Raw genomic sequence first — 25906 nt, 5'->3', positions numbered from 1 at the left:
TGGTTGATTAAGAACAAGCCATTCTATTGCTTACCACAGGTAGTATGATAAAGAGTCAAGGTGTAGATTGGGCTAAAACAACACAGCTAGAACACAAATGACCAAACAGCAGTTGCATAAGAACATTATGGTATGCAGGAAAAAAAACTGCTTAAAAAATGAAAACAGCCCAGTATGTTTGATACTACAAGTAAACTGTTTTGGTTGGAGTTCTCCTTTAACTTTAGAATTTTATTGCTCAGTTAGGCATGAATAATGGTAAATAAGAGGACAAGAGAGTTGGGCTAGAACCCAAATCATAAAAAATGCTTTAGTAAATTCTGGTTCTGGGAGTGAAAAGATACAACACAGTCATTAATCCTCACAGTGAATGATGGCAAAAATAGTAAGCCAGTGGACCTGTCTTTGAAGAAAAGTGCATGTCTATGTATGAATAATCCTTAAAGGTGTAATTCAGTATAAAACAAACACTTTCTCTGTTGTGTATATTTAAACATTCTTCTTCTTAACAAGTTTTTAGTATACTTTCAAATCCACCTAAAAATAATATTCAACACAAATATAACGTCTCAAAAAGACCCATCACAGTGCTTAACAAGATTTAATGTACATTTATTCTTAACATGTGGAACATATAGTATAAAGATTTTATACTGAATAAATGATATTCATTAAGCCAGAGGAAAAGGAGGAATTTACAAGTTTTTTTTCTCATTTTTTTACTACATTTTTGAAATACAAATATTTTGAATCTCTTCACTGAAAAACCTTAGAATTAATGTTGCTTCATCCCTATTATTGTTTTGTCATCTGTATTATATACCCATTGTCTAATTCAGTTGGCAGGCAACTATCACCACATTATGACCAGAAAGCAAAGTGTTCAGCTGCTAACCTGAAATAGAGCATGACTTTATACATACAGAAACTCACACTTTACCCTCTTAGGTGAAGATATGGCCAGTAGAGATTTTTTTATCAGTGCCATAAAAAAAAACAAAAAAACAACTAATGTCACCATAACCACATCATAGGGGAAAGTATAGGCTAAACGTTCAACTAAATGAAACAAAACCAAATATATAACAAAAATGTGAAGGCCTGTACAACTGGTATATACATCAAAGCCCCTGGGCAGTAGAAAAAAAAATAAAAAATATATATAATGAAATATTTAAAGACTGGCATACTGTGGGAGGTCAAACAATTACCAGATGTTATTACAACAGAAATGGCGAGTACTTCTGCTCTTTCTGTATGTGCGGGTTTCCTTATTTATTTATTTTTTTATTTCCTTTTTATTTTTTGCTATTGTGTATTCATTCTGCACCCATTCTAATTTATCCATTCTATTGAAACGAAAAATATATTCCTCTTACTGAGGCCCCATACCGCATACTGACAGCATCACTTAACATTCTATTGCACACATATATTGATGTAATTTCTTTCTCTTCTTTACTTTTATGTGGTAAAGACAAAAATACCTGCAGTAATATCAATGTAGTTTCTCCCTAGGTATTGTGTACAGTGCTGTCAAAATGTTTGGGGCTATACCAATCGGTACAAAGAAAAAATATTATAGCCAAGTGCAACAACTAAAATAAAAACCTGAAAAAATTGACCTGCAACTGAAACATTCACCGAAATTGGCTACGTAAGGAAAGGGGGGAAATAAAATATAAACAAAAAAACTAACTTGAAAGTATACACAAACAACAATATTTCAATATTTATTTTCATAGCTCATTAAATGTTTCTTAGAATTTCCAATTATTTAATAAAGACTGGATATTAAGAGCAATGCCTTTTTAAGTTTCTTCTCTTTTTTTTTTTCCTTTTTCTTTAATTAGTTTTTTCTTCTTTCTTCCATTCTTGGTAAAAGAAACAGAAAAATAGCCAATTACATGTTACTTGCTACTCTCTCATTACACATTTTTGGCTTCGTACTGTTGTCATAACTGTCCTATTTGGAAGAGTACATCACAGATGACAGAGGCAACCATAGAGTTCAGGGCAACTGATATGGAGATATCCAGGAGACGGCCTTCGTGCAAAAGGAATTCAGAGCGGTTTTCTTCTACCTTGGCCATGGCCAGTAAAGCCTTAGCAGCCCTACACATCATGTCTATGCTAGGTGGCTCCATATGGTGAGGTTGCATGTGCATGAGGTTATGTTGGCTCTGTTGATACTGAGCCATAGTGACACCATCCTCCAAAAAGCTTATTAAGTTCCCAATGCTTCCTTTCTGCAATGCAATGGCCCTTGCTACCACAATATCCCCCTGAGCAAGGTTCGAAAGCAGCGCCACAGACATTTCTCGACACACAGGATTTTTGCGCTCCCCGACGTACCTAACTAAAGTTGCGTACAGTTTTTCTTGGCGGCTGAATGGTGGTGTAGCCAATATAAGGTCTACGTTGTTGTCCTGTATACTGAGTTTACACAAGGTTTCCAATACAAGTCTCTGAGGAGAAAGGATTGAATTTTGTCCAACTGTTGGGAAGTGATCCTGTGCCTCTGCAGATGGGCACACCATCCAGTGTAGTAAGCCATCTAATATTGGCAAACAAATACTTTCTGTGTAAGCAGACAAGTCTAGCTGTCCAGAGATATTGGATAGTGTTACCAATGTATTTTCCCTCAGCACCTCGAGGCAGTCCCACCACCACTCGTCCTTGCTGCAGCTCATACCCTTGTCTTCATCCTCCTCTTTTTCATATGTCTGTGGTGATCGTTTTCTCTCTGGATGTTCATGGTGAAGAAGGACCAGTTTCCCAAGAATCAACATTAAGCCTGGGTGTTTTGACATCTCAGTGTCATTACCAGGCACAAAGGACAAGCTACGGATAATATTTGACACACACATGCAGCGCTTGGCCAAAGAGTCCTGCCACTGAGCTATGACACATAATGGAGTCTCATCTCTGCTTCTCGGTTCATCTTCCAGTAATGTAATATTCCTATGACGTTTGGCTTGGTGAATACCTAATGAAAGCTTATTGCTTTCTGTCTGTAAGCATTGATTATTTGAGTCCTCAGGCAATGCTCCTGGCCTGGCAGAGAGGACATCGTCAATAGTTGCAGTTATGCTTTTCTCTGGCAGATCTTCAGTATCTCTGTTAATTATTTCATATTTTTTCTTTTTGAATGGAGGGCTATTAATGGATGTAGATCGCCTGCAAAATGGAATTTCCTTTTTGCTTTCAAAGTGAGTTTGGATGTGCTCTGTTGTGTCACCACCACCAAGCTGCCAGTGAAGGAGTCCACTAATGAATTCTTGCACACGTCCAAGCTTGTCAGATTTATCAATGACATAGCGATTATTCTTCTTCACAATCTTGATTGGCAACTTGTCAAATTTACTAGCTTGCTTTGGTTTTTCACATTTGTCTGTGCGCACATCAGATTTCTCAGAAGGATACAGCCTTCCCTCCACTTTTATGTTATGTTTTTCCTCCTCATCAGCTGGTTTGCTAGCTTTCTCATCCTCATCACCAACATAATCCATTTCAACATCCTCCTCCATTGAAGACTGATCACCATCTGAGCTGTGTTCAAGAGCATTTACAACTGGTTCACCAACCTCATATTCCTTCAGTATCCCAAAGATGTCAATGATGCATTTTCTAAAATATTCTACTAAAAGCTCTAGAAAGCCAGGGAGCTGCAGAACAAAGAAGTAACAATACACGTGAGTTGTAGATATTAGCAGACAATATCACAGGTAATATCACACATTTCAGATAAAACAAAATAATCACACGCGGAAGACTTTGGTTTCATGTCTTCACAATTTTTTGTCTTGTAAGACGAATTGGTAATGTAACAGCACTTAATTAGATGATTTATTGTTTGTGAATAGAAAATGTACTGACGTTGCATATACCATACTACCTACATTTTGTGATGTTTTATTGCTGTTTTAGCCCTTAGCCTGGGGTTTGGGGATTTCCTTCTTTTATTAGCAATGCCAGTGACATTTGCAAAGGAGAGAACGAAACAAGGAAGGAAACCAAAAAGTTAAGTACAGACAGATCATCTGTCAGTAGAGTTGGTACTACACATTTATTTAATAAGAAAAAAACAGAAAAAAACCATAGATCAGAAATAAAACTATTATAATTGCTATGGAAGGGATACACACATAGTAACTGAATAACTACACCACACCAACCTGAGAGAGGTTAAACGTAGCCACAGTGCTGTCATCATAAAGTAGGATATTAATTGTGTCTAAAGCCCAAGTGCTTTCAGCCAAAAGACCAGATTTCAGGGACATCATAACTCTCCATGCTTCAGGTGTTACTAATAAAAATAAAAAAAATAAAGTATTAATTTTGTCTGGAGTAGCTATGTATCTCTCTCTCTCATATATATATATATATATATATATATATATATATATAAATCTGTCTATCTATATATCTATCTAGAGACAGAGCTGGTAAAAAAAAAAAAATAGCAAAGGGTTGGCCCGGAGAAATATAGTTTCTGTACAATGGATATATTTTAATGTCCACAGCTTCCCCTTCTCTAAAATGTGTGTATAATGATGTTAAAACTTAACAGTGGAAATATCTCATCTAATGTAATAAAATAAGTCACGTTAACAGCACTGTCCGCAGATTGGCTCTACTCTTGCTGATAAGGGGACAAATAGTCTTTTGACTATTTGATTTTAAATACATTTTTACAAATGAGAAAATCCTGCAGAATGGTTTTATATTAAACTACTTGTATGGGTGTTCAGGGGAAAAATAAACTGCTACCAATAATTTTAATTTTTTTTTTAATTCTTGATTAATATTGTTGGTATCTGTTATTTTGTGTACTATAAACAATGAGGAAAAAAGACAGATGCGCCCACTGCCTAGCACTGATAAAGAACAAACAACATTAAAGCAAAAAAATAAGAATTTAAGACTTTTTAACATTACCAATATCTTTTGAGGTAATCTTTCGTTTGGCCTTCAGTATTGGTGGAGTTGCTTCAACGGACCCTGGTGGAAAGGAAATTTCACGCCTTGGAGATGCTTGAGCTGGCGGTGGCCCAGAACTCGGAGAAGCTGTAACTGTTGGCATAACCTTCTGCATCTTGATAGAAGGCAGAAAAGGAGACTTGCTTGGAGACATACGATTTTCTAAAGAGCGCTGGAAAGAAGCTGGACTGGGGGCCCTGGAAATATGATTTGGCATTGATGGTGGAGTCTGATAAGATGAAGGTGGAGCTCTGGTAATTGGCTGCATGGTTGTAGAGGGTGACATGTAGGAAGGCTGGCGCTGGCCAGAGTGAGATGATGGCCACTGGCTTTCATGATTCATCCTTTGATCAGGTCCCATGATATCATCAGATCGGCTCATGGACTGGTATGATCCCGGCTGTGTCGAGCCTCCAGGGCCTTGTCTGCCTTGATATGGATAATGCATGTCACTACGTGATGTCCACATGTTTTGTGGAGGACAATCATTTGTGGATGACTGTATAGGTCCTCCCATTATTTGGGCTCCCATTCCTGTATGCTGCATTTGTCCTGGTGCTTGCATTCTCTCTCTGTTATACGAATAGGGATACTGTCCTTGAATGGGCCTTCTGTCAGGTCCAGAATAAGTGTTGCCATACTGGTTATACATATCTTGCTGTTGACTGCCATATTGCATATTATACATTTCCCCATCATGACGTTTAGAAGGAGTGCCATACATCCCATCAACATGGCGCTTGTAGTTCTGTAGAATTGACACACAAAAAACAACTACTTTAGGCAAATGGGACACAGCAGTCTTCTGTAAACAGACATACACAAAAACTGGTCGATGTTATTAAATGCCTAGGATAAAGCATTTGGAGTCGAATGGCATACCTTGTGCTGCAATGAAAACAAAAACAGACCACATGCTTTCAAACCTCTATGTACGATCAGGCCTGATCAACCAGATATGTGATCCATGAGAAAAATCATTATCTGAGAGATGCTACGTTCTAATTTTGTATGCATTAACATAGAAAATATAGGTACAATGATGCTTTCAATTTATTATCAAACTAGGTTCTCATTGGCTCTAATAGTAGTGCCAAAATACTAAAAGCTCTTACTTGTTGTTGAGAATACATTCCTGGCTGGTGTCCGCCAAAAGTTGGTTGTCCTGAAGGAGCCCCTTGGCCTGGATAAGGCTGTCCGTAAGACTCGTGTCTGTCATTGAAAATTTACAGTTCTTATAGCATCACACAGAAAAGAAAAATGTAAAGCTGCACAAGCCACATAAAATCAACTGCTTTAAATAAAACTGCATTCACTGAGTTCCTTGCTTGTTAAAGAAAAGCAAGTGGTGTCCACGAAATGCAGTGTAGGCATTGTTAATGTTGTAAATGACTATTGTAGTTGCAAACGGAATATATGAATAGGGGAACAGAAGCCCTTTAACAGCAACCGTCACTCCTGTGTTTCAATGTATATATTGTACATACAACATATTGCCATTTTTCAGCAAACATTAAAAATAAAGCAATAGTCACTGTACTGAAATATGCAGAGCTCTCTTAATGGTAGCAGGACATTTCTTAATATATTTGAACGCTAAGCACAGACTATGTACTTCCTGTAAAAATAATTTATTTTTCTTTACAGAGATACGGTAACATCCATTCACCTTTGCTGTCCAGGATAACGGTTTGGGGAATACAAGCTAGGATCATTGTTAGAAGGAACCATGTTGTTTTGAGCTGGAGGCCCCATACTGCCTTCGGTGCCGATACTGTATTCTGCCCTAAAAGAAGAAAGAATATTCTACTTACACAGAGTAACTCCATGGCTTTCCAAGGATTTACTAATACAAGTATTCTTTTTTTTCAGAACTCCTGTTACATGGTAATACAAAAAGAGCACATCTACCTATACGAGCAATGTCGAACCTATGGCGAACCTTCAGTTCTGGCACGTGGCCAGGTTGTCGGCCTTTGGGGTGTGTGGGAGGAGAGGGGTGCCGAGTGGTCGCATACCAAAAAGTTTTCAGCAACCGCTCGGCGCCTGTTTCCTCCACTCCCTGCCGCCACCCACCTCGATGCTCCCCTAACTGCAGTGGTGGGAGCACAAGGTCTCTATCTTGGTTGCGGTGCCGCCATTTCATGCTGAGTGCCGGAATATGAAGGTGCTGCATCAGTGTACCAAAAAAATTTCCTCTCCATGTTTAATATGCAGTGTTGGCACTTTGAGGTCTGCAACTTGGTTTAATGCAGACATTTGGGCCAAAAACTTTCGCCATCACTGCCCTATACTGCACATCCATACTCACATATTATAATATAATATACTGAATACACACATACAAACAAAGTCATTATGGCTGCTCTGCTCACCTTCTATCATAGCCTCCGGGTCCATAGGAGAATTGCTGGCGCTGACTCATACTCATGTTGGACATAACTCCAGAGGGAGTCTGGTTGTACATATCCTGCATTTGGCCAGTGGGCATAAAAGGCTCATTGCTTCCAGGTACTAAAATAAGAGAAAGTGCAAATTAAACATTTTTTCTCTGTGGCTTGAAAGACACAAATTGTCCATAAAACTTCTTAATAACCTGGTCATAACCATGTCGTCTGATGTTATATAAGCCTCTGGGAAGGAATCAGAATACCACTAAATATTGGCTGTAAAACAGTGTATGAAAATGGCATTATATGGAAACAAGATGTATAGAGGTATCCTGTACTGTTAACTCATTGTTAGTTCTGTTTCACAAGGCCCATTGTGTAGCTTGACAATGCCAATAAGCTTATAACCTCTATCATCGAGTGAAGGGCACCGAAAAGATTTAGTAAGTTCAAGTAAGTCAAGTGCAAAATGTTGAACTGTTGAATGTTGAATTTAGCTGTTAATCAGCAGTAGCAGATCTTTTATACTATGCCGAATGGGATAGCAGTGATTAAAGTCCTTTGTACACAATTATGTTAGGGTAATCTACTTTAACATCTTTACATATGACAATGTGATGCTGTTTCATGCTGCATAGAACGGCAGACAAGGCTGCAAGGAAAGGTATATGAAAAACCCTTCTCGGTTTTTTACTCTCATGCCAGGATGCAGACACAAGGAAATGTGTTATTATAAAGTGCCACCATATTAAGCAAAATCAGATCCATTTACAGAACAGTATAGAAAGTAAGATGGTAGAAAATAAGCCAACACAAATGGCATACAGTCAGAAATAATACACTATTACCAGCAGCACAGTTGACTCTGGATAAGAAAATCACTGGAGGTATAATTCTGTAAGTGATGCTGCATCTAAAGTCTATCAAGCCACACAATTATGAGAAAATAGCATAGGCACAGCATGAGGGGCACACCACATTATTTGGGAGATTAAATTAAGCAGAGTAGCATAGGTACAAACAATCTGACTGCTTTAATAAGCCTGTTTTAGCCTGGTTGTTAAGGTTTACACTTTTACTACGAGACTTATAAATTCGGAAACATAGAAGCCACTTCCTGACCACCATAAATAAGTACTTACCTTTTCTCATAGCACCAAATGGATCTTTGTTGGGTTCATAAGACATTCGTCCCATCATGTCTGGCAAATTCATACCCTGCTGGTAAGGAGTATTGGGTGTCATAGAATTGCGTTTTGGGAAAGTTGACTCGCTAGCATCAGAGAAAGGATCTTGGACATTAACTGCATTATTCCTGTGTAAAGTTGAAACATGTATATGAGCTTACAACATGGACACACATAAAGACTGCACACTTATGACTGACAAATGATTACTCTGTGCTTGTCCAACATGTAAGCAATCTAGTTTTTTTTATTTTTTACCTATGTCTAGGTCCATATTTTGTCCCACAAAGTTCTTTTCAAGCCTACCCTTCAGTAACTTCTGTCGCTTCCACCTACTGGAATATCTATCCTGGTCTGAGTTTGCCTACAGTTATTCTACATCATTCATAAAGAATAATAACCTTAAGATTCATGTCTAGTCATAAACACGCAAGAGCAATCCAAAAGTACATTCTATTATGTTTTGTTTCACATTAGGAACTGTCCAGATTTGCTCATTACAGATATACTACTTGATTTGCACATATCATGGTGACAAACATATTATTTTTCTATTTTAGGGCACGTTACAACATTTACCATAAAGTCTTTAAATGAGATGTTTGCATGTAAAACAAAGTGAAAAACTGATGTCTGGTGACCTGCCTAAGGACTAATTAAAGCTTTAGATCTCATTTAATCCTCCCCCTCCCTATTAAAATGTAAAAATGTACAGCAAACACAGCAAAGAAAATCAAATTTAGAAACACAGACATGACTGTAAATGTGCCTACCTGCCACTCATGGGCTGCATTTGACTGTGAGGTGTTGAGGCAGGTGTCGGAGGTTTAAGGTCACCTGGCATCTCCGCCATGGAATTACTGCCAGTGGACTGGGGAGTATGAGGGCCTTGGAGGGATCCAGAGTTAGCTTAAAAGAGATGGAGAGGAGAAAGCATATTTAAAAAAACCCCAAATGTAACAGAACATAAGCACGAACGAAAACGAGCTGTAACGCACTAATTAACTCAATTACATCCTCACCCTTAGCAGAACTCTCAATCAGTCATAATATACGATGTGGAATAATGAGAACGGAATTGGCTGATTATACTGATTGTTTTCTATGATATTATTGCCTTTACGTTCCTAGGGCGGATAGCGTTTAAAGTAAACCCATATAACTGAGAAAAGAAAATGTAAACAAAAACATCAAAAGCACAGTTGTCCATAAACTTAACTTTCTAAAACCTGTTTCATAAATATTTTATGTATAGGAGCATGTATGGTATGCAATTAAAGAAGGATGATGAATGTGTGCTGGTGGGTCTTCCGTAATGGTTAGCACAAGAGGGGTAACAGGGGCAGCATGCACTGGAACATATAACATTCAGTAATAGCCCCCCTGATGCAAAAGATATCTTAAGTGATCAAGCCCCCCTGGTTTGTTGAAGCACCGGGATATATCATCCTCTTCCGGCACCCGGTAGTGAAGATAGAGGCCCGAATAGAAGAGGCTGAAGGCAGCAACAACTTTGTCTGTTTTAAACTACATCGGTTACTTTCGCTAATCCATATTATACATCTAAATGCAGTAAATAAACCTTTTCTTTATGTGTAATAACACAGCCATCTTCACTTCTTGTTGCCAGGATTTATAGGACGTTTTCTCCCATTATGTTTTGTCTGCCGTTTCACGGCAATCTGGTGGAAGGTTATTCTCAAAGGCTGTGTAGGATTGGTGAGAGTAGTGGTGAGAATATGGGGAAAAAAGTATCTCAAAGGGACACTCCAGCCATCATATGTACTTCATATCATAAGCTCATCATATGGTCCATTGTGCAAATTTATGGGGGGTGTTCTGCAGTGTCCCCCCAAATGCATTTTCCTCTTTCCCCACACCTGGCTAAATGTCCTTCAGGAGACTGATTCAGTAACACACAGTTTTAGACTGCCTTTATAAAATGCTGTAAGTATTGCGGGACGCTCCGACTTAAGGGGAGGTGCATTTTATTATAGTTAACTTAATACCAACATAATTTTTTCTGCTTTGCTTTGTTTCATACCAGCTATACCAATTATGTGATCTTTAGACTACACAGCTAAGTATACAAAAAGTGATGTTAACATCAGTCAGTGGATTTATAACACCATAATTTACCCTTACCAACAATTTAAGAGATTAGAAATTGGCATTTACAGGATTTTTCTGAAGGAGTTAATCTAGCATGATATTCTAAGCAGATATTCCGCCAGCGGTGCGGAATTCATATATTAAAAGTAAACAAAAGGAAAGGTTATTACAGGTTAAGGCGCACTCCATTTTTCAGCGTATGCAGGCAGACAGCACGCTGGGAAGATAATTTACACAGCATGAACCTACTGGCCTAATTCTGGCTGAGGTGGAGGGATGGGGTGGGGTGGGAGGAAATTGTGAGTGCTTCGGCACGTCACCAGTTCTGCTGTGAACAGAGGTCAGAATGAGGACATCTTTGTTTACAAACCTAGGGAAGCCCATTCAGCCTCTCCTCCCTCCCCCTCCCTCTGGGGATTCCCTTTTGGCTTCTTGACAGAATCTGTGACATCACCTGTCAGCTAATAATAGAATTTCCAGCCAGCAGCAGCCAGAAAGACGGATGGCTTTTTGGTAGCTGGCTTACTAATTATGACCAGACTTCTCGGTTGTGCACAGAATTAAGTCCTTTTTTTCTTCCCTCAGCTCTGTGCAAATGTATTTGTCTGATCCATTATTTGTAGCTGAACTACTGCTAAGCGAACATATTCAGCAATAGCAATGCCAGCACAACACTCCATGTTCTGAAACTAAAGATTGACTTGTTAAGGAGATACATAAAAAAGCATCATTAGAGCAAACCAGAAGCATACAGAAGTACATGGCGCAAGCACATGGGTATTCTAAATATGCAGAAACCACCATACCCAAGTGTGCATTTGTATGTCTTCTGGAGCTCCCAGAACTACCCTCTCCTACTTTCACATTCAGATTTGGAGTGCTCCTGTATAACGATATGCAAATCAGTGCCCAGCGGACACATTTCCCCTTCTATCCTTTTTAGCTAACTGTAATAAACTGTACTTTTAAGAATGCATTAAAACAAAAGACTGAAGTTGGCAGAAACCCTTTTCTTTTGATCACGGTAGTATCTTACGGCATTAGAAGGCACCATTTCTGACTAACAGTTACTCTCTAACCCTATGACAAACTCTATACAAATAGGTTGCTCCATAGATCACGGTGAGAAGATTGAGAAAGATGAAGTACCATAAACCGGAACAATGATTTGCTTTGTCTCACAAGCCTAATGGCCTTGAGGCAGGTATCATACGTTTATTGGCATGTACCATACCTTAGTGCTGATGGAACATCAGTGAGCAACACTAACAGCTCAAAATGAGGCATGTTTATAGAAACTTACAAGTGCAACACGTGTTAGCACAGGGGAAACATTGAACTAATGTCAGATTTAGTGGTAAAAGCACTGATTTAATAAAACAGTGCTGCAAATGCATCTTTACAAACCATACGCTGATTGTCCTAATTAACCAGTAGCTTTCAATCAAAAGGATAACACACTCCACTCAAACAAAGTTTAGAAAAATGTCTCCATAGTGTTTATTTAATGTATCAAATGATTTGTAAGGCACATTTATGTCATTTATTTTGTGTACATTACTTTTTATGTTTCCACCACTGATAGCCCCACATTCCTAAATAATGTATATTTTATCTGGAGGCCTTTCACTGTCATAAGAGGACCATAAGAGCTTTGGATGAAAGTGCCTTTTTCTGACTGATGATATCTCCAGAGTAAAACTCCCTGGATTGAAACCAGAACTGTCATCAAGCAGAACTTGATGTTTTCCTGAGGATCAGTAGGGTGGTTCCAAAATATTCTTTAAACATTTGCTAGGCTATTCCCCTGAGTAAAATATTGAGCAGTAAATATGTCTCTAATGTAAAAGCATTTTATAGAAATGTATATTAGTTTGTACAGTTGGACAGTGCTTGCTACTGCTTTATTATATTTAATATAAATTATAGAATTAATGATTTATAAAACTTAAAAAAACCACATATACATTCATGTAATTGTTCTAACCCGTAAGAATATTGCCATGGTTCTAGAGTCCCCTTACTAGTCTAACTATCCATTAATACACATAAAATACAAACAAATAAAAATATATTTATGGCAGCAGAACCACCATTTTATACCAAGCAAAATACCCCAGATTACAGAAATTCTTTCTTGGCTGCATTAAATGTGAATCAAATGTTCCCAACATAGAAGTATAATAGCTGCTATATTGAGGACATGTATCTGCGTAGTTAGCTAGAAAGGCCTAATTTCCAATCCCCGAAATGACGTAAAAGCGGTAGTCAGTTTCCTTGTATTTGCCTGCTTTCAACAGTCGGAATGAGTTGATGACTTCTGCTTACATTTTACATACGGAGTCATCACAGAATAACTGAATGCTGGTTTTGTCGGTTTACATCATGTAAAAAAACCAGAGGCTCAAAATCGAAATCAAGTGACATTTCAGATACACAAATTGGAATGAAGTACCACTATCAAGAAAAAAGGCAGGATTGATATAAAAGAAAATGGAACCTTCTTTTTGTTGAACATTTTCTTTTCATAAACGACAAACAAAATTAAACATTGTGCATAAGGAAAATATTACCAAGGTGCCAGATTATTTGGACATTTAATTTAGACACCTTTAAATCATCCAAGAATTTTTTTCTTTTTTTTTAAAAATAAATAAATACACCTTTTTCCGCATTAGAAGCACAGTTCTGTGAAGAGCAGCCAAACTGGGTGTATTTCCCCCACTTACCAGGAGATGGCGGCTGGATCTTAGCCTGTTTCTTAGACTCTCCAGGATTAAAGATCTCCGGAGGAGGCTCCTCCCCTCTCTCTATCTTGCATTCAAAGGCAAACAGGTACTGTATGTACTGCTTTTTCAGGGAACTGGCTGCGCTGCTGGAGGTGCCAACGTTCAGATTGGTCGCCAACTCTCTCCACTTCTTGTTTTTATTAACCTGCAGACAAAAAGGCAAACGTCGTCGTTCTTAAGAAAACTGTTTTCCAGTCAACAGTTGGGGATTGGGAGGGAAAGCGTACACTTTATTCTTTCCTTTAGCTTCGTAATTTTTTTTTTTTATGTGCCTTTTTTAACTAACGTTCATTACTCCCACTCAGCAATGCAATGCAGGCACTTGCAGTTATAAAGCCATTAAAGAACCTGCTGATAGCAACATAAAAGGCGTTGGAGGCTTCCGAGCGCTGCATCCCCTAATGCTAAGCACATTTCAGAAAGGATGTGCGGCAGAAAGCTGGCAATTTGCATCCAGTCAATGCACAAAAGCACGCCCGCACTTACGCTCCCTTTTCAATTAAAAAAGGCCTCACTGCTAAGAACTCATTTAAAAACCAATAAAAATAACAGCAACTGTGTTATTCCACAATTTAGTGTAATTGTGGGAGTTGTAAATGTGGAACAAAAACATGCTTATTTTGTGTAGGCTCCAAAGGGGATGAGAATGTGCCAGATAACAGATATCACGGTACTGTTATAGGATAGAGGCCTATGTTGATCTGGCAAACACTGGGTTAACAGTTAAGAGTTAACACTTAAAACAAGTAAAATTTGGTGTATTTAGCCACTGCAGCGTGTTTGTTGCATGAATAAGAACCAATTTGCCTGTCTAATCTATTCTAATAATTGATGCCAATTTTACTTATTCCATAGATTCATTTTCCTGCCAAGTATTATAGGATTGTAAGGAGTGTATATATTCCATATACATATATATTTATACATACAGAGAGTCTGACGTCAGGCTACTACGACCTCCTAATATCTGAAGTCTGGCTCAGAAAGGTAAGACACAACTGTAGAAAACTTATTTTCTGCGGGTAAAAAAGTGCCTCTTTAAGAACAAAAATCTACATTAGAAATACAGGTTTTACTAATAACGAACAGCCACTGATGGGAACATAGCCATTTAAAAAATACCAAGGGCCTAATGCATGAACTTTTTCAGCCAACCTGCTTGTTTATGTGGCAAGTGTCTACTGATGGACCAGAAGATCTGTGCCATCACGATACAGAGTTCTTCCCTACTGCCCCATGGATTGCATAGAAAGTATTACATTATATTCCCAACTCCTCAGTAGCAACCAACAAAAATATTAAGGGAGGTACTTCCCCTCTATACAATAGGGACAAGGTATCTAAGGGGTAAGCAGATGGGTCGTTCTGGGGCTCCCGGCCCTTTCAAAGTATACCCATGCAATTTGTCCCGAACTAAAGTCTGAGACACTAACAATCAAGAATACATTTTATTCTGTTTTCTGGGATTTTATATTTCTATAGTTATCCACACAATGAAAACCGAACATCTAAAATGGAATGAAAAGGAAAGTACATTGATTATAAAAATTATTCTTTGCAGGGGTGATAAAATGTCCCAAGTGTCATCTGTAACACTTCTCTATTGTACTATAGTATAGTACCTCAAAGATACGCATGAGCAATACCTCAAAGATACAACTTAGAATTACCTGGGCTAAGCCTCCAATTTCTTTCACACAGAAGTAGAGCCTGACCAGATCAAGGGGCTTTTTCCCAACTGCTGGAAGGGTTGCAACAGGAGTTCCTCTTTCTTCCATAAAAGTGAGGTACCGGTCCACCCACATCTTACGCTCTGGTTCATTTCCCAACTCGTACAGCTTTGTAATCTTTTCTCCGGTGGATGTGGAGGAGTTTGCTTTCTGTATTGCATGGAAAAAAAGTAAATAATGTAGAAAGTCAATAGCGTGCTGACTAAGATACACAAATGTCTTCAGGACAGAAGGTTACTAGTCATCTGTCAATAAATCTATCCTCTTGACTCTTCTAAGGTCTCCTCTATTGATAGTTGCCATTTCAGACTGAGATTTGAGTTTTATCTGCATTAAAGGCAGTTTCAATGCACTGTGTCATGAGCAATGGCATTATAAAAGGTAACTTTCTTGTATTGCAGGCTTAGCTTTATTTAATTTCCATCCTAAATAGCAACAGTGGTCTACGCTATTTGCTTAAAGCTACTCTTTGTTAACCATCCTTCAAATAATTGCCAGTATATACAATTTTGATTGTGACACTGACTACTCAACAGTGAACTAAACAATGCCATTGCCAATAAAACAACCCTTTTAATCATATGCAATTTACTTTAGATGTTGTCTCCCATCCGCATCTGCTCCTTTCCATGCAGAAGATGTATTTGGTCAAACACATCTCCTTGCACATCATACACTTACAACCAGTCAGCTCCAGCTTTGGGGTTGTGACTGTTTCTGATGGGGGTCTACTGAGAACCCTGTCCCCATGCGAGGAAAGAGCTGCCCTTTACTGCCCCAGGTTGGCTGCTTCAGTGCCGAGAATCATCAAACCACGGTGGAGGGGAGCTGCAGCTTCCCCCTGATGCAAGTGACCATTTTTCCAATGTTTCAAGAATTCTGATTAAAGTGCTCATAAAGTACATTAATACGCATTCTTTTGGTGTAAGTAAATCAAAGTGTAACATTGATCTACAAAGCTAAATCTCTACATCAACAAACATTGTTTATTACAGAAATTCACCAAGAACCATGTTTCTTGAAATATGCATGGCGACTTTAACTTAATTGCTTGGTTAAACAAGTAGAAACTGTTTAAACAGATGATGAATTGCTGATACAGCCATGCAATTGACAAACTCATAAATTATGTAATTTGGAGTGTATGTATACAGTAGTGGTTTCAAATAATTTTTATGCGATTTGTCCAAAAAAGCAGACATATGGATCATTTCTGGGCAATATTAAAAGAATGTGTTAGGAATTCAGATTGTGAAAACAGAGAAAGCGAACAGACCAGGGAGATGAAGGGCAAGTAATCAGCTCATACACAATTTTCCACCATTATGACACTTATTGACTCATCATATGCTCTGCTAGTAGACATGGAGGTTATCACTGGAACTGGATTATATCTTGATACATAATTCACACTATAACCATCACTGTTAAAAGTGTCTTCAACACTAATTCTCCTCCTCCTTTGGGCGTCCTATTCTCTACTTCTGAAGTTTAAAATGTGTTCTACCTGGCATTAACATTTCATGGATTTAAAACTGATTAAATGAAGAAGGGACATGTCCCTCAAGGCTTGGATATCCGTGCTGTTGCTGACATGTATAGTTTTCATTTTAATACCAATATGTATGTGGCACAAGATTCAGTAAACCAGAAAAAGATTTAGATTTCTGAAAGCCATAAGCTCTTACCAACACGTTTATTCCCTTTCACTGTTTAAACTTAAATCTGACCACTGCACGCTGCAGTAGAATATTAAGCAGCTCTATAGAAAAGCAACCTAACATAATTTCACAGAATAAAAAAAATAAAAGGACAAAGAATATAATAAAACGAAAACACCAAACACCATGCAAATAATTCAAAACGGTTCTCAAATACAAAATAAGCATAACAGGGCCACTTACAGGGCTTGATGGAGTCTTTGGCCAGCCTGGGCTGTTTATGTTATCACTGTCATCTCCAAGAAAGGAGGAGATGCTAGCAGAGCTTGGGGACAGTGGGGAAGGGACTGGCAGGATGCCTGGGGTTGGGGGCTGTGAATTACACTGGGAGCTGTAGCTATCCTGTGGTAGAAGAATACAAAACAAAATGACAAGAGCAGGGCAAACCTTTACCAAAAAGAAATAGAACCAAGTGGGAATGCAACACTGCTGCATGTATGGAGAGAGGCAGAAAAAGTAGACAAGCATATAAGATGCATGAATACAGTTTGTTAATCTGTTTGCTAGCAATTAGTGCAAATTTGAAAAATTCTGCCAGATGCCTCACCAATGTTACTAAGCCACCATGCTTATGTCAAGCAATAATGAAATGCTTAAGCATGGATTATACCTTAATGGAACCAAACGAAAAGCAAAAAAACCAAAAAACTGCTCATCATATGTTTTAACGAAGAAAACAATAGTAAGTATGTCTATGATGCTGGTGCTGCTTAGACGGCCAACAACAGAAGCTCGAACCAAAGGCAAGGAAAGGGAAACTGTCTGCAGAGTTGACACCAGGCACAGTAAGACCTATCCCAACCCCACCAGCTGAATATCCCCAAGCTCCTATTCGATACTTAGCTCCAAAGTTAGATGCCATTAGAACACGTAAATTTCAGATCCAGGCCAAGTAAGAACATACAGGCCCGCAACACAGATGGAGAAGGCATGCAAGAGAAAACCAAACAGAGGGTGGTCAAAACAGAAAATGGAAGACACTATGGCTGGCACTGCAAGGCCCAATAACTCCCCATGCAAAAGCACTATACCTTTGGTTTGGGTTCAGGTGGTGGTGGGCCATCTTCTTTGCTGTCAAGTTTGAGTGAAGCAGGGAGTTTGGAGTCACCAGTATTCATCATGTCTCCAAGACTAATATGTCCTACAACAAAGCACAAACACATTACTTGGATGTTCATTCCATATTTCATAGATATTGATAGTACAATATTTGTTTACATGACTTTAAAAAAAAGGCAGCAGAGACTCAGGTCTGGAACATATTTAAAAAAACACCCAACAACATAAATACTGTTTTTTAACAAGCTTTTGGGTGCTTCAAATATTTGTTTAACAGAACCAAAATGGAAACTATTTTTCTCTAAGATCTATACAGTAAAACTTAAAAGTACATCATGGAAAACTCTTTTTTCACCTAAAGAGTCACAAACAGGTAGTCAGTAAGTTCTCATCAAGATCAGCCTTTATGTTGGGCAATTTCTGGGGTGCTCCCCTTCCCACACATGGTTTTAGTTATATAATAAAGTACTGCTAACTCTCCAAGCTCTCGAGGTCTTCCTAGAAACCTTTTGATTATTTATTATAGTATAAGGCATTTAGGAATATTTATCATATCATTGTTTGGGAGTGACAGTCCCTCTTCTAGACAACTATGAAGGACTTAGTAATTTCTTGGCAATGTGGCTTGCCTCACTGACATTTTTTTCTTAAGTACTATCTGAAAGGTTCACGAAATTCTACCTAAAACTGCATTGTATTTACACAACATTATATATACATATACACACAGCCAGACATTAGCATATTCGAAAATCTGACTGCGCCCATAAGACGTGTGGAACCACCATTTTTTAAACACCTTTACGGCTGAATTTCAAGTAAAAACATAGAAGAGAATAAAATGCAACAAGTAAAACGCAACAAGAAAAAAAATCAACATCACAGATTACATTCAACAGAATGATTGCAGCACATATTGGTATATTACTGTGCATTTAGAGAATAATTAGTTTTAATTGAAGCACTAAGAGTGTGTAGGACTCTGGTGTATAGGCTGGCAAGCACAGTGCTAATTTTCTAATATCTGCATCCTCACTACAGGTCATAATAACTGCAGGTCTGCCAAAAAAAACAAAAAACCTAGTCATGTGCTATTTGTGTTTACAATTACACGGTGTGCCAAGCAGAAATTTTAGCCTATTGTTGAAAGGAAGAAAAAATAAATGCACCAATATTGCAGATATTAAGTGATTTGTGTGCGGAAATTCGCAGCATGCCTTTAATTTACAATGTTACTAGGATGGAAGGTGGGTATAGCCCAAAAACCATTAGTAACTTAGCACAGCAGCTGCCGGTATATTTTAGCTAATGCAGCATTCAAATAATATTTATTGTTAAAATCCAGAAAATACATGGGAGATGAGAATATTCGCCCCACCCATAAATGCTTATTTTCAACATTTACAAGAAAATCATAGCCTCTATCAAACATCAGCCAATTATTTCACCCTTTTCCAGCCATGCTTTTTTAAATACTGTTCTTCGCTGCAGTTCAGTAAGCTGTAAGGCCGATAGCGAGAGAGCGCACTGTGCTGGTTATATCACCTGCATAGGTGATGATCCATATGTATAGGTTTCAAGCTCATAAAAGCAGGACCTCTTCTTCTAGAACGGTATGTTTTCAGATGTTAATATTAATGCCAAATTTTAATATTTTTATATATATATATATATATATATATATATATATCAATCTTAATGTTACTGCTCATTTTCATTCCCCTCCTGTGTAATAGCGCTACTGACTCTGCTAATGCTCTATACAATGTAATACCAATAATATTTTATCTATTGACAAGAATAAGTTATATTCAACTTGTCCAACCATGCTTTCTATGCACCCACAAATATATATATTTAGAAAAATACAATAAGCAACACGTGTCAAAACTGAATAAAACAGCTGTTATCTCAAACTCAATATAGCCATATGCATAGCATTTAAACAGCTACATGTTATTACCAAGATTGTATTTTCTCTGTTTTGTTAACAGATGCCATAAGAAAAAATAAAAGAAATCCATCAAATATATTTGGGAAAGGGGTGGAGAAGGGTCAAGCAACTTAATCATAAAAACATGTTCTGGTGGCTTTAAATCTTTAACTTGGCTAGTCTGCAAGAGTACATAAATTTCTCTAGAAGGGGCAATTTGCCATCTGTTTGCTTCAGGTAACATTCACAGCTCTCTGCATAAAGAGAAAAATAAATAACCACTGCTAATGGGAAGCCACAATTTAGGGCTATTTAAATACGAAAAAGTAATATTGTGTCAGCCTGCCAGATAAATTAAACAAACCACCGTAGCCCAAACAAACTCCATATCCCACTGCAACCTAAACTCAGAGTGATTAGACTGTAATTAAAGGGAAGTATTAGAGATTATGGTGTGTACATAAACATACTTCCTTCCTAGGTGCTACACCTATCTCTGGGCAGGGAGGCAGGGTTCGGTTACACCCACGCCTAACTACTCTCTAACTACATCCCCTTATTGCACCTACTACCCCCAAAACACACTGCTTAGTATGAATAGCACCTGTTAATACAGGCTTACAGCAGCTTGTGTACTGACTCAAGAACGCCCCACTTTTCATTTCCCCCCAATGTGGAGTAACCTCATACCACATTTGACGTTGATATTATTAGGGCCACTATCACTGAAGCTTAGTGACCAAACCACAAGGCGAGCTGGGGTAAGATGCAACATTTTACTTCATTACTTCAACCAGTTGTTGGCTCTGCAGAATCTATATTGCAATCAGTGGAACATTTTACAGAGTCATTCAGCCCTTCCTTCAGGCAAGAGTTACTGGAAAAGCTATTCATTATCCACAGTAAATTTGGCAAGTTGAAATGCTCCTGTTGTGCTTAAAAACTGGTTTGAGGACTAGGGGGAGGATAATCTACCCACAAATAAATGTCTAGTTAATTACAACTATCTATGAATGCTCTTATCTAGGAGTGTCATCTCAAGATTGAGTTATGTCCGGATAAGAGCACCTCGACACAAGACAAAAAAAATCTGGGCTTTACTATAACAGTCATACCCTAGGGTGATGTCTGTTTCATAGGACTTTGTGAACAGACTTACTGAAAAACTGCAATAGTTCCATTAATGGGATTTGTTGAGGATAAAATCTGTGGGACTAAACAAATGTCTATATTCAAATAATATAAAGGGTTTTCCATCTTAAGATGTAAAGCCTATGTTTTCTGCTTCAACATAATAAATGTAATGCTTCTGCACAATCTCAATAATGGTTAAAGTGGTGTACAAGGAAGAAGGGAAAAAACAAATGGGGGGAGCAGGTGCTAAGGAGATAGATTTCCCGCATATGAAATCAAAAAAACAGCAGACTCACCACATGAGTCTTCCAGACAAGAAGAACAGAAGAAAGAAAAACAATTAAACAAATTCAGCCTTCAATTAAATGGATCAGTAGCTAAAGGCAGCAGTAGAAGATCAAAGGACTTTAAAGTGTTGGTAAAACTTTGGATTGGTAGCCAACATGTACATTAATAGCATTAGACGTTCCGGTACTTAAAAGGGCTTTTCTTTTTTACTTTGGTATTTTGTTCTTTCAATTTAGTTCTTAGAACTCTCCCCTCCACAAAATTGAAAAAAAAAAAAAATAAACACAAATAACAACCTGCCGCAACACTAGAACCACAATCTAATGCTGCACCACCAAGGAATTTAGAACTTTTCTGAACCCGGAACAAAAAATATAAACAGATCATTCATTTCAGGCGTCAGAATGTGTTGCATGATCAAACATTGTTGTCAACATACATACAAGCTATTATAATGCAACATGTTACCTGAGGAGCTGTTCATCATGTTGTATGGGGATGCTTGTGGGTTCATCATACCACTGCTGTTATTCATAGACTGGTTATATGGTGAATTTGACCCCATAAGCCCACTCTGGTTCATACCAGGATACCCGCTTTGCCTGTATTTAAGTGAACAAAAGGAAATAAAAGGGGAGAAAAAACTAATTAATAAATGTCACACAAGTTTCACAACTTTATTAAGTCACTACAAAACTCGGCTGAACCAAAGAACCAATACTTTTTAGACACTGAAATATGTGGAATTCAGATTTAGTGTGTTAATCATGATCACTATAAACGGTTCAGCAGCTGTCATACAGAATTAGAAACGTTTAGAGAGCCTGTCAAAACACGGGATGAAAAACAATAGAAATACGTTTTGAAATGTGTCGAGCACCTAATTTAAGATCATGTTGTTTTCCTAAATGGGCTGAAATTCTCATTGATGCCGGAAAAAAAATACCCCTGAAACCCTTGTGTATCCAGCACAGGTGGTAGAACCAGTATTTAGGAGAAGGGTAAGGTCTAACACTGTGTAGCCGGCTCATCTTCTTTAACCCCGATCCTATCCTTTCTTCATTTCAAAACAAGAGATTGAAAAAAGCTAATTGGCTGTACAGCAGGTGTGTCCTACAGGGAACTATTCAGTTTTGTGGAACTACAAATTACATGGTCCTTCCAAAGCCACAGATACACTCAATTTTCTTTCAGGGTCTTGGTTGCACAAGATAGGAGCTGTAGATCTACAACAAAGGACTCTCCATTGTCCTCTCCTACAGAAATACCAGAGTAGAGAAATGTCACTTATAGGAGGATCCAATTTTCAGACGACCACGCCATGTTAAGAAGACCATATTCATGAAGCATTATATGCACTCCTTTCTATCTTAGCAATTATGTTGTCCTTGTAGAAATAGGGGGTTCTACAAGTGCTATGTTTTGCCACTGTAGGGATCTAGAATTCTAGCACGGATTCAATCTACTACAAACCGATGTACCTCCAAAATCTTTAAAATACTGCTCATACACATGCATAAAGTAATGTGTGATGTTCATGTACTTTCCGGATCATAAACAGAGAATGGGGGGAAAAAAACCAACATTACAGCTGCAAAATGTAAATTACTCATGAATATGCCTTAGGGCTTTCTGTAAAGTTAAAAGCAGTTTCCCATTTCTTGATGTTATTTAGAGCCTTATCTCATCATTTGCAACTTTATGCATTCCTACAGTTTCTGTTGCAAACATTTATGTTTTCCTGATCTGAATGTGCCATGTTTTCTTTTTTGAACGATCTGTAAAAAAACTAGTTTTAATATTTATTTCCGCTATGCCAGCAACTTAAAAATCAACAAAAGTTCCTGGTGTCTAATGCAGTTTAAATGTAAAGGGCACACTTTGATGTACTGAAGCCAATGCCTCCAATGCCATTTTTTTCTGCATCAAGAGAACATTAAAATTGCACAGAGTAAAGAAAAAAAGGGTCAGAAAGGAAAGCACTTGCTGGCATAGTTCATAAATACACATAGCTTGTGAAGAACAAAACAGGGTTATAAATCTGATAATACTGCTATGAAAGGGAAAATGATTAGACTAAATAGTATCTGTTCAGAGTTCATAAACATTTAATAATTTGGTTTCTTTAAACATAAAGGCTTTAACTCCCAAAAAACAGGCAAAATTATTTGGCCAGCAGTTAATAAATTTGACTGTTTTCTTGATTTTTTGGTGAATGTTTAGTATGTCAAGACCAGAAAACCAGAAGCATTGTTACAACAAAAACAAGCAATGACGCCTTAAAACCATGTGTGATATTGCCACTAATATCAGTTTGCTTACTAGCAAACTATCCCATAGCATTTGCGAACTGGTAGAGCAGAGCAACAAGAATTTGTTTTTCATCTGTCCTGATCTCACATCGGATGAGCTAGTGATGAACCTAATTTGAAACTAGGATTTGACTGCACGTTTTACTGGAGGGGTTTACTTTACAGTTTTTTCCCATCTACTTGTCAATTTACAGCTTCTAATTTTTTGACAAGAGAGGCCAGTAATGGGAATTCTTCTATGTCATCCAGAATGAAGGCATATTTTTCGCTTTACTTCTGTACGTTTACTTTAAAATACTGACCTTAAAGAACACACCGAAAGGCGCGTGGTCTGGGAGGGCTCTGAGGTGGTCTCACTTTATGTCACCCGGAGAGGGTGACCAACAAGAAAATAAACAGCAAAACAAAGCAATTTACCCGACAACACCATGTCTTCACAACATCAAAAGAACTTAAACAAAAAGCCGGCGGGTTATTTTCAACCCAAACAAGAGCAGAAAATTTCGCCATCTTTCTTGGCGGATCTGAGCGAACAAGTTCCCTAAAGACAATCATATACCGTATTTTTCGCTCCATAAGACGCAGTTTTTTTCCTCCCAAAGTAGGATGAAAAATCAGCCGCGTCTAATGGAGCGAAGATGCAGGCAGGGAGGGGGGGGGCAACGATATACCGTATTGGCTCGAATATAGGCCGCACTTTTTCCCCCCACTTTAAGACTTTTCTTTAAAAAAGCACCAAACTTTTAGGGTGCGGCCTATATACGGGGGCGGCCTATATCCGAGCCAATACGGTACTCACCAAAAGTGTCCCGGACAGTCTCTGTCTCGCTTCGCCGTCCAGGGGAGGTCTTCATCTGGAGACTGCCGCCTCTGTCGCCGCCTCTCCTCTTCTCTGGTCCGTTGCGACGGCTAAGGGCGGACTGGATGGAGAGGACGGGGGGATTTGACGCAAGCGCCGTGTCACGTATGGCGCCGGCGCATGCGCAGTACGGCGCTTGTAGTCCAACTACACTTCCCATCATGTCTGACCAGCTTTTTTCTGTGCAGGCATGACGGGAGGATGATGTCCTTTTTTTATAGCCCATTTTTTAGCTCAAAATATTTTTTCCTTTTTTTTCTCCTCTAAAATCTAGGTGCGTCTTATCAGCAGGTGCGTCTTATAGAGCGAAAAATACGGTACTTGCTTTACAACCGCACCACATCTTCTTTTCTACCATGGATCTGAAATTCATGTCCCTAAATACTAAAGGGCTGAATTCACCACATAAAGGAAGCTAATGGCATCTTCTAAGACTGCTGGGGTATCCATATACATGGACAAGGATAAGGTGATTACATAAACATAACATGTTAGCAAACATATATGCCCCTAATACCAACCAAATACCCTTCTTAGAAAAAGTTTTTTATGAAATTAACATTCAAATACAATGATGCAGTAATATTGGGAGGATATTTTAATATAACTATTAACCCTGCTTTAGATACCACAGTCATATCCAATACAGTCATATCCAATACTCAACGAGCAAACACAATACCCAAAGAGGGAACACAATTAGAGCACTTCAAAGCTGGCCACCGCTGGTACAACACCTGAAGGCCACTACATCTCGATGAAAAAGGATCACCTACTACACTTTAGGTAAAATTACATGGTCAGATCACGCTCCTTTGTTTTAAACAATTACAGAGACATACCAAATGACACAGCCCGTGGCTCCTAAATGATAATTTAATGAACAACCCAGGTAAAAAAAAACCAGGTTCTGACAGATCAACTTGAACTATATTTCAGTGAAAATTTGTGTTCTTTAACCCCTTAACCCCTTCGAGACAAAGGCTGATTTTACTTTTTGTACCCTTTGTGACAATGGCCTTTTTAACATTTCTGCGCTGCTTGTGTTTAGCTGTAATTTTCTTCTTTCCCGTTTACTGAACCTACACACATTAGATATTGTTTTTTTCAGGACAAGAAGGGCTTTCTTTAGATGACATTGTTTTGATTGTATCATATTATTTACTATTAAAAAAATTATAAAATATGGTGAAAAATTTAGAAAAAAATGACTGTTTCTAACTTTTAGTTGAAAAATCTTTTACTCATCTATAAAAGGTAATGAAAAAACCTGCTAAATAGATTCTACTATTTGTCCTGAGTTTAGAAATACCCAATGTTTTTATGTTTTTTTGCTTTTTTCTACCCATTATGGGGCAATAAGTACAGGTAGCGTTTTGCTATTTCAAAGCCATTTTTTCCAAATCTGG

At 38.1% G+C, this 25906-nt stretch overlaps 1 protein-coding gene across 3 annotated transcripts in view; it reads right to left on the bottom strand.

Moving 5' to 3' along the window:
• Positions 1–1955: 1955 nt before the first annotated feature.
• Positions 1956–25906, bottom strand: part of LOC149288010 (AT-rich interactive domain-containing protein 1B-like) — a 178567-nt gene continuing 154616 nt past the window's right edge. Inside the window, exons 11-24 of one of the 3 annotated variants that reach the window (XM_089492131.1) lie at positions 21795–21928; positions 17944–18053; positions 17096–17254; positions 15132–15341; positions 13402–13606; positions 9334–9469; positions 8893–8895; positions 8516–8688; positions 7359–7497; positions 6653–6769; positions 6099–6195; positions 4942–5731; positions 4179–4309; positions 1956–3668 (exon numbers count right to left, since the gene is read on the bottom strand). In XM_089492131.1, the coding sequence (XP_089348257.1) occupies positions 1956–3668; positions 4179–4309; positions 4942–5731; positions 6099–6195; positions 6653–6769; positions 7359–7497; positions 8516–8688; positions 8893–8895; positions 9334–9469; positions 13402–13606; positions 15132–15341; positions 17096–17254; positions 17944–18053; positions 21795–21928 (4117 nt within the window). The remainder of the gene's footprint in view (positions 3669–4178; positions 4310–4941; positions 5732–6098; positions 6196–6652; positions 6770–7358; positions 7498–8515; positions 8689–8892; positions 8896–9333; positions 9470–13401; positions 13607–15131; positions 15342–17095; positions 17255–17943; positions 18054–21794; positions 21929–25906) is intronic. The other 2 variants (XM_089492132.1, XM_089492133.1) reach the window with 2 other exon arrangements.

Source organism: Sceloporus occidentalis, unplaced genomic scaffold (assembly GCF_023333645.1).
Source record: "Sceloporus occidentalis isolate IW3139 unplaced genomic scaffold, rSceOcc1.0.p SCAF_54, whole genome shotgun sequence".
Taxonomy (NCBI): domain Eukaryota; kingdom Metazoa; phylum Chordata; class Lepidosauria; order Squamata; family Phrynosomatidae; genus Sceloporus; species Sceloporus occidentalis.
The sequence above is the reverse complement of the archived record's forward strand: the minus strand, read 5'-3'. Positions and strand labels throughout refer to the sequence as shown.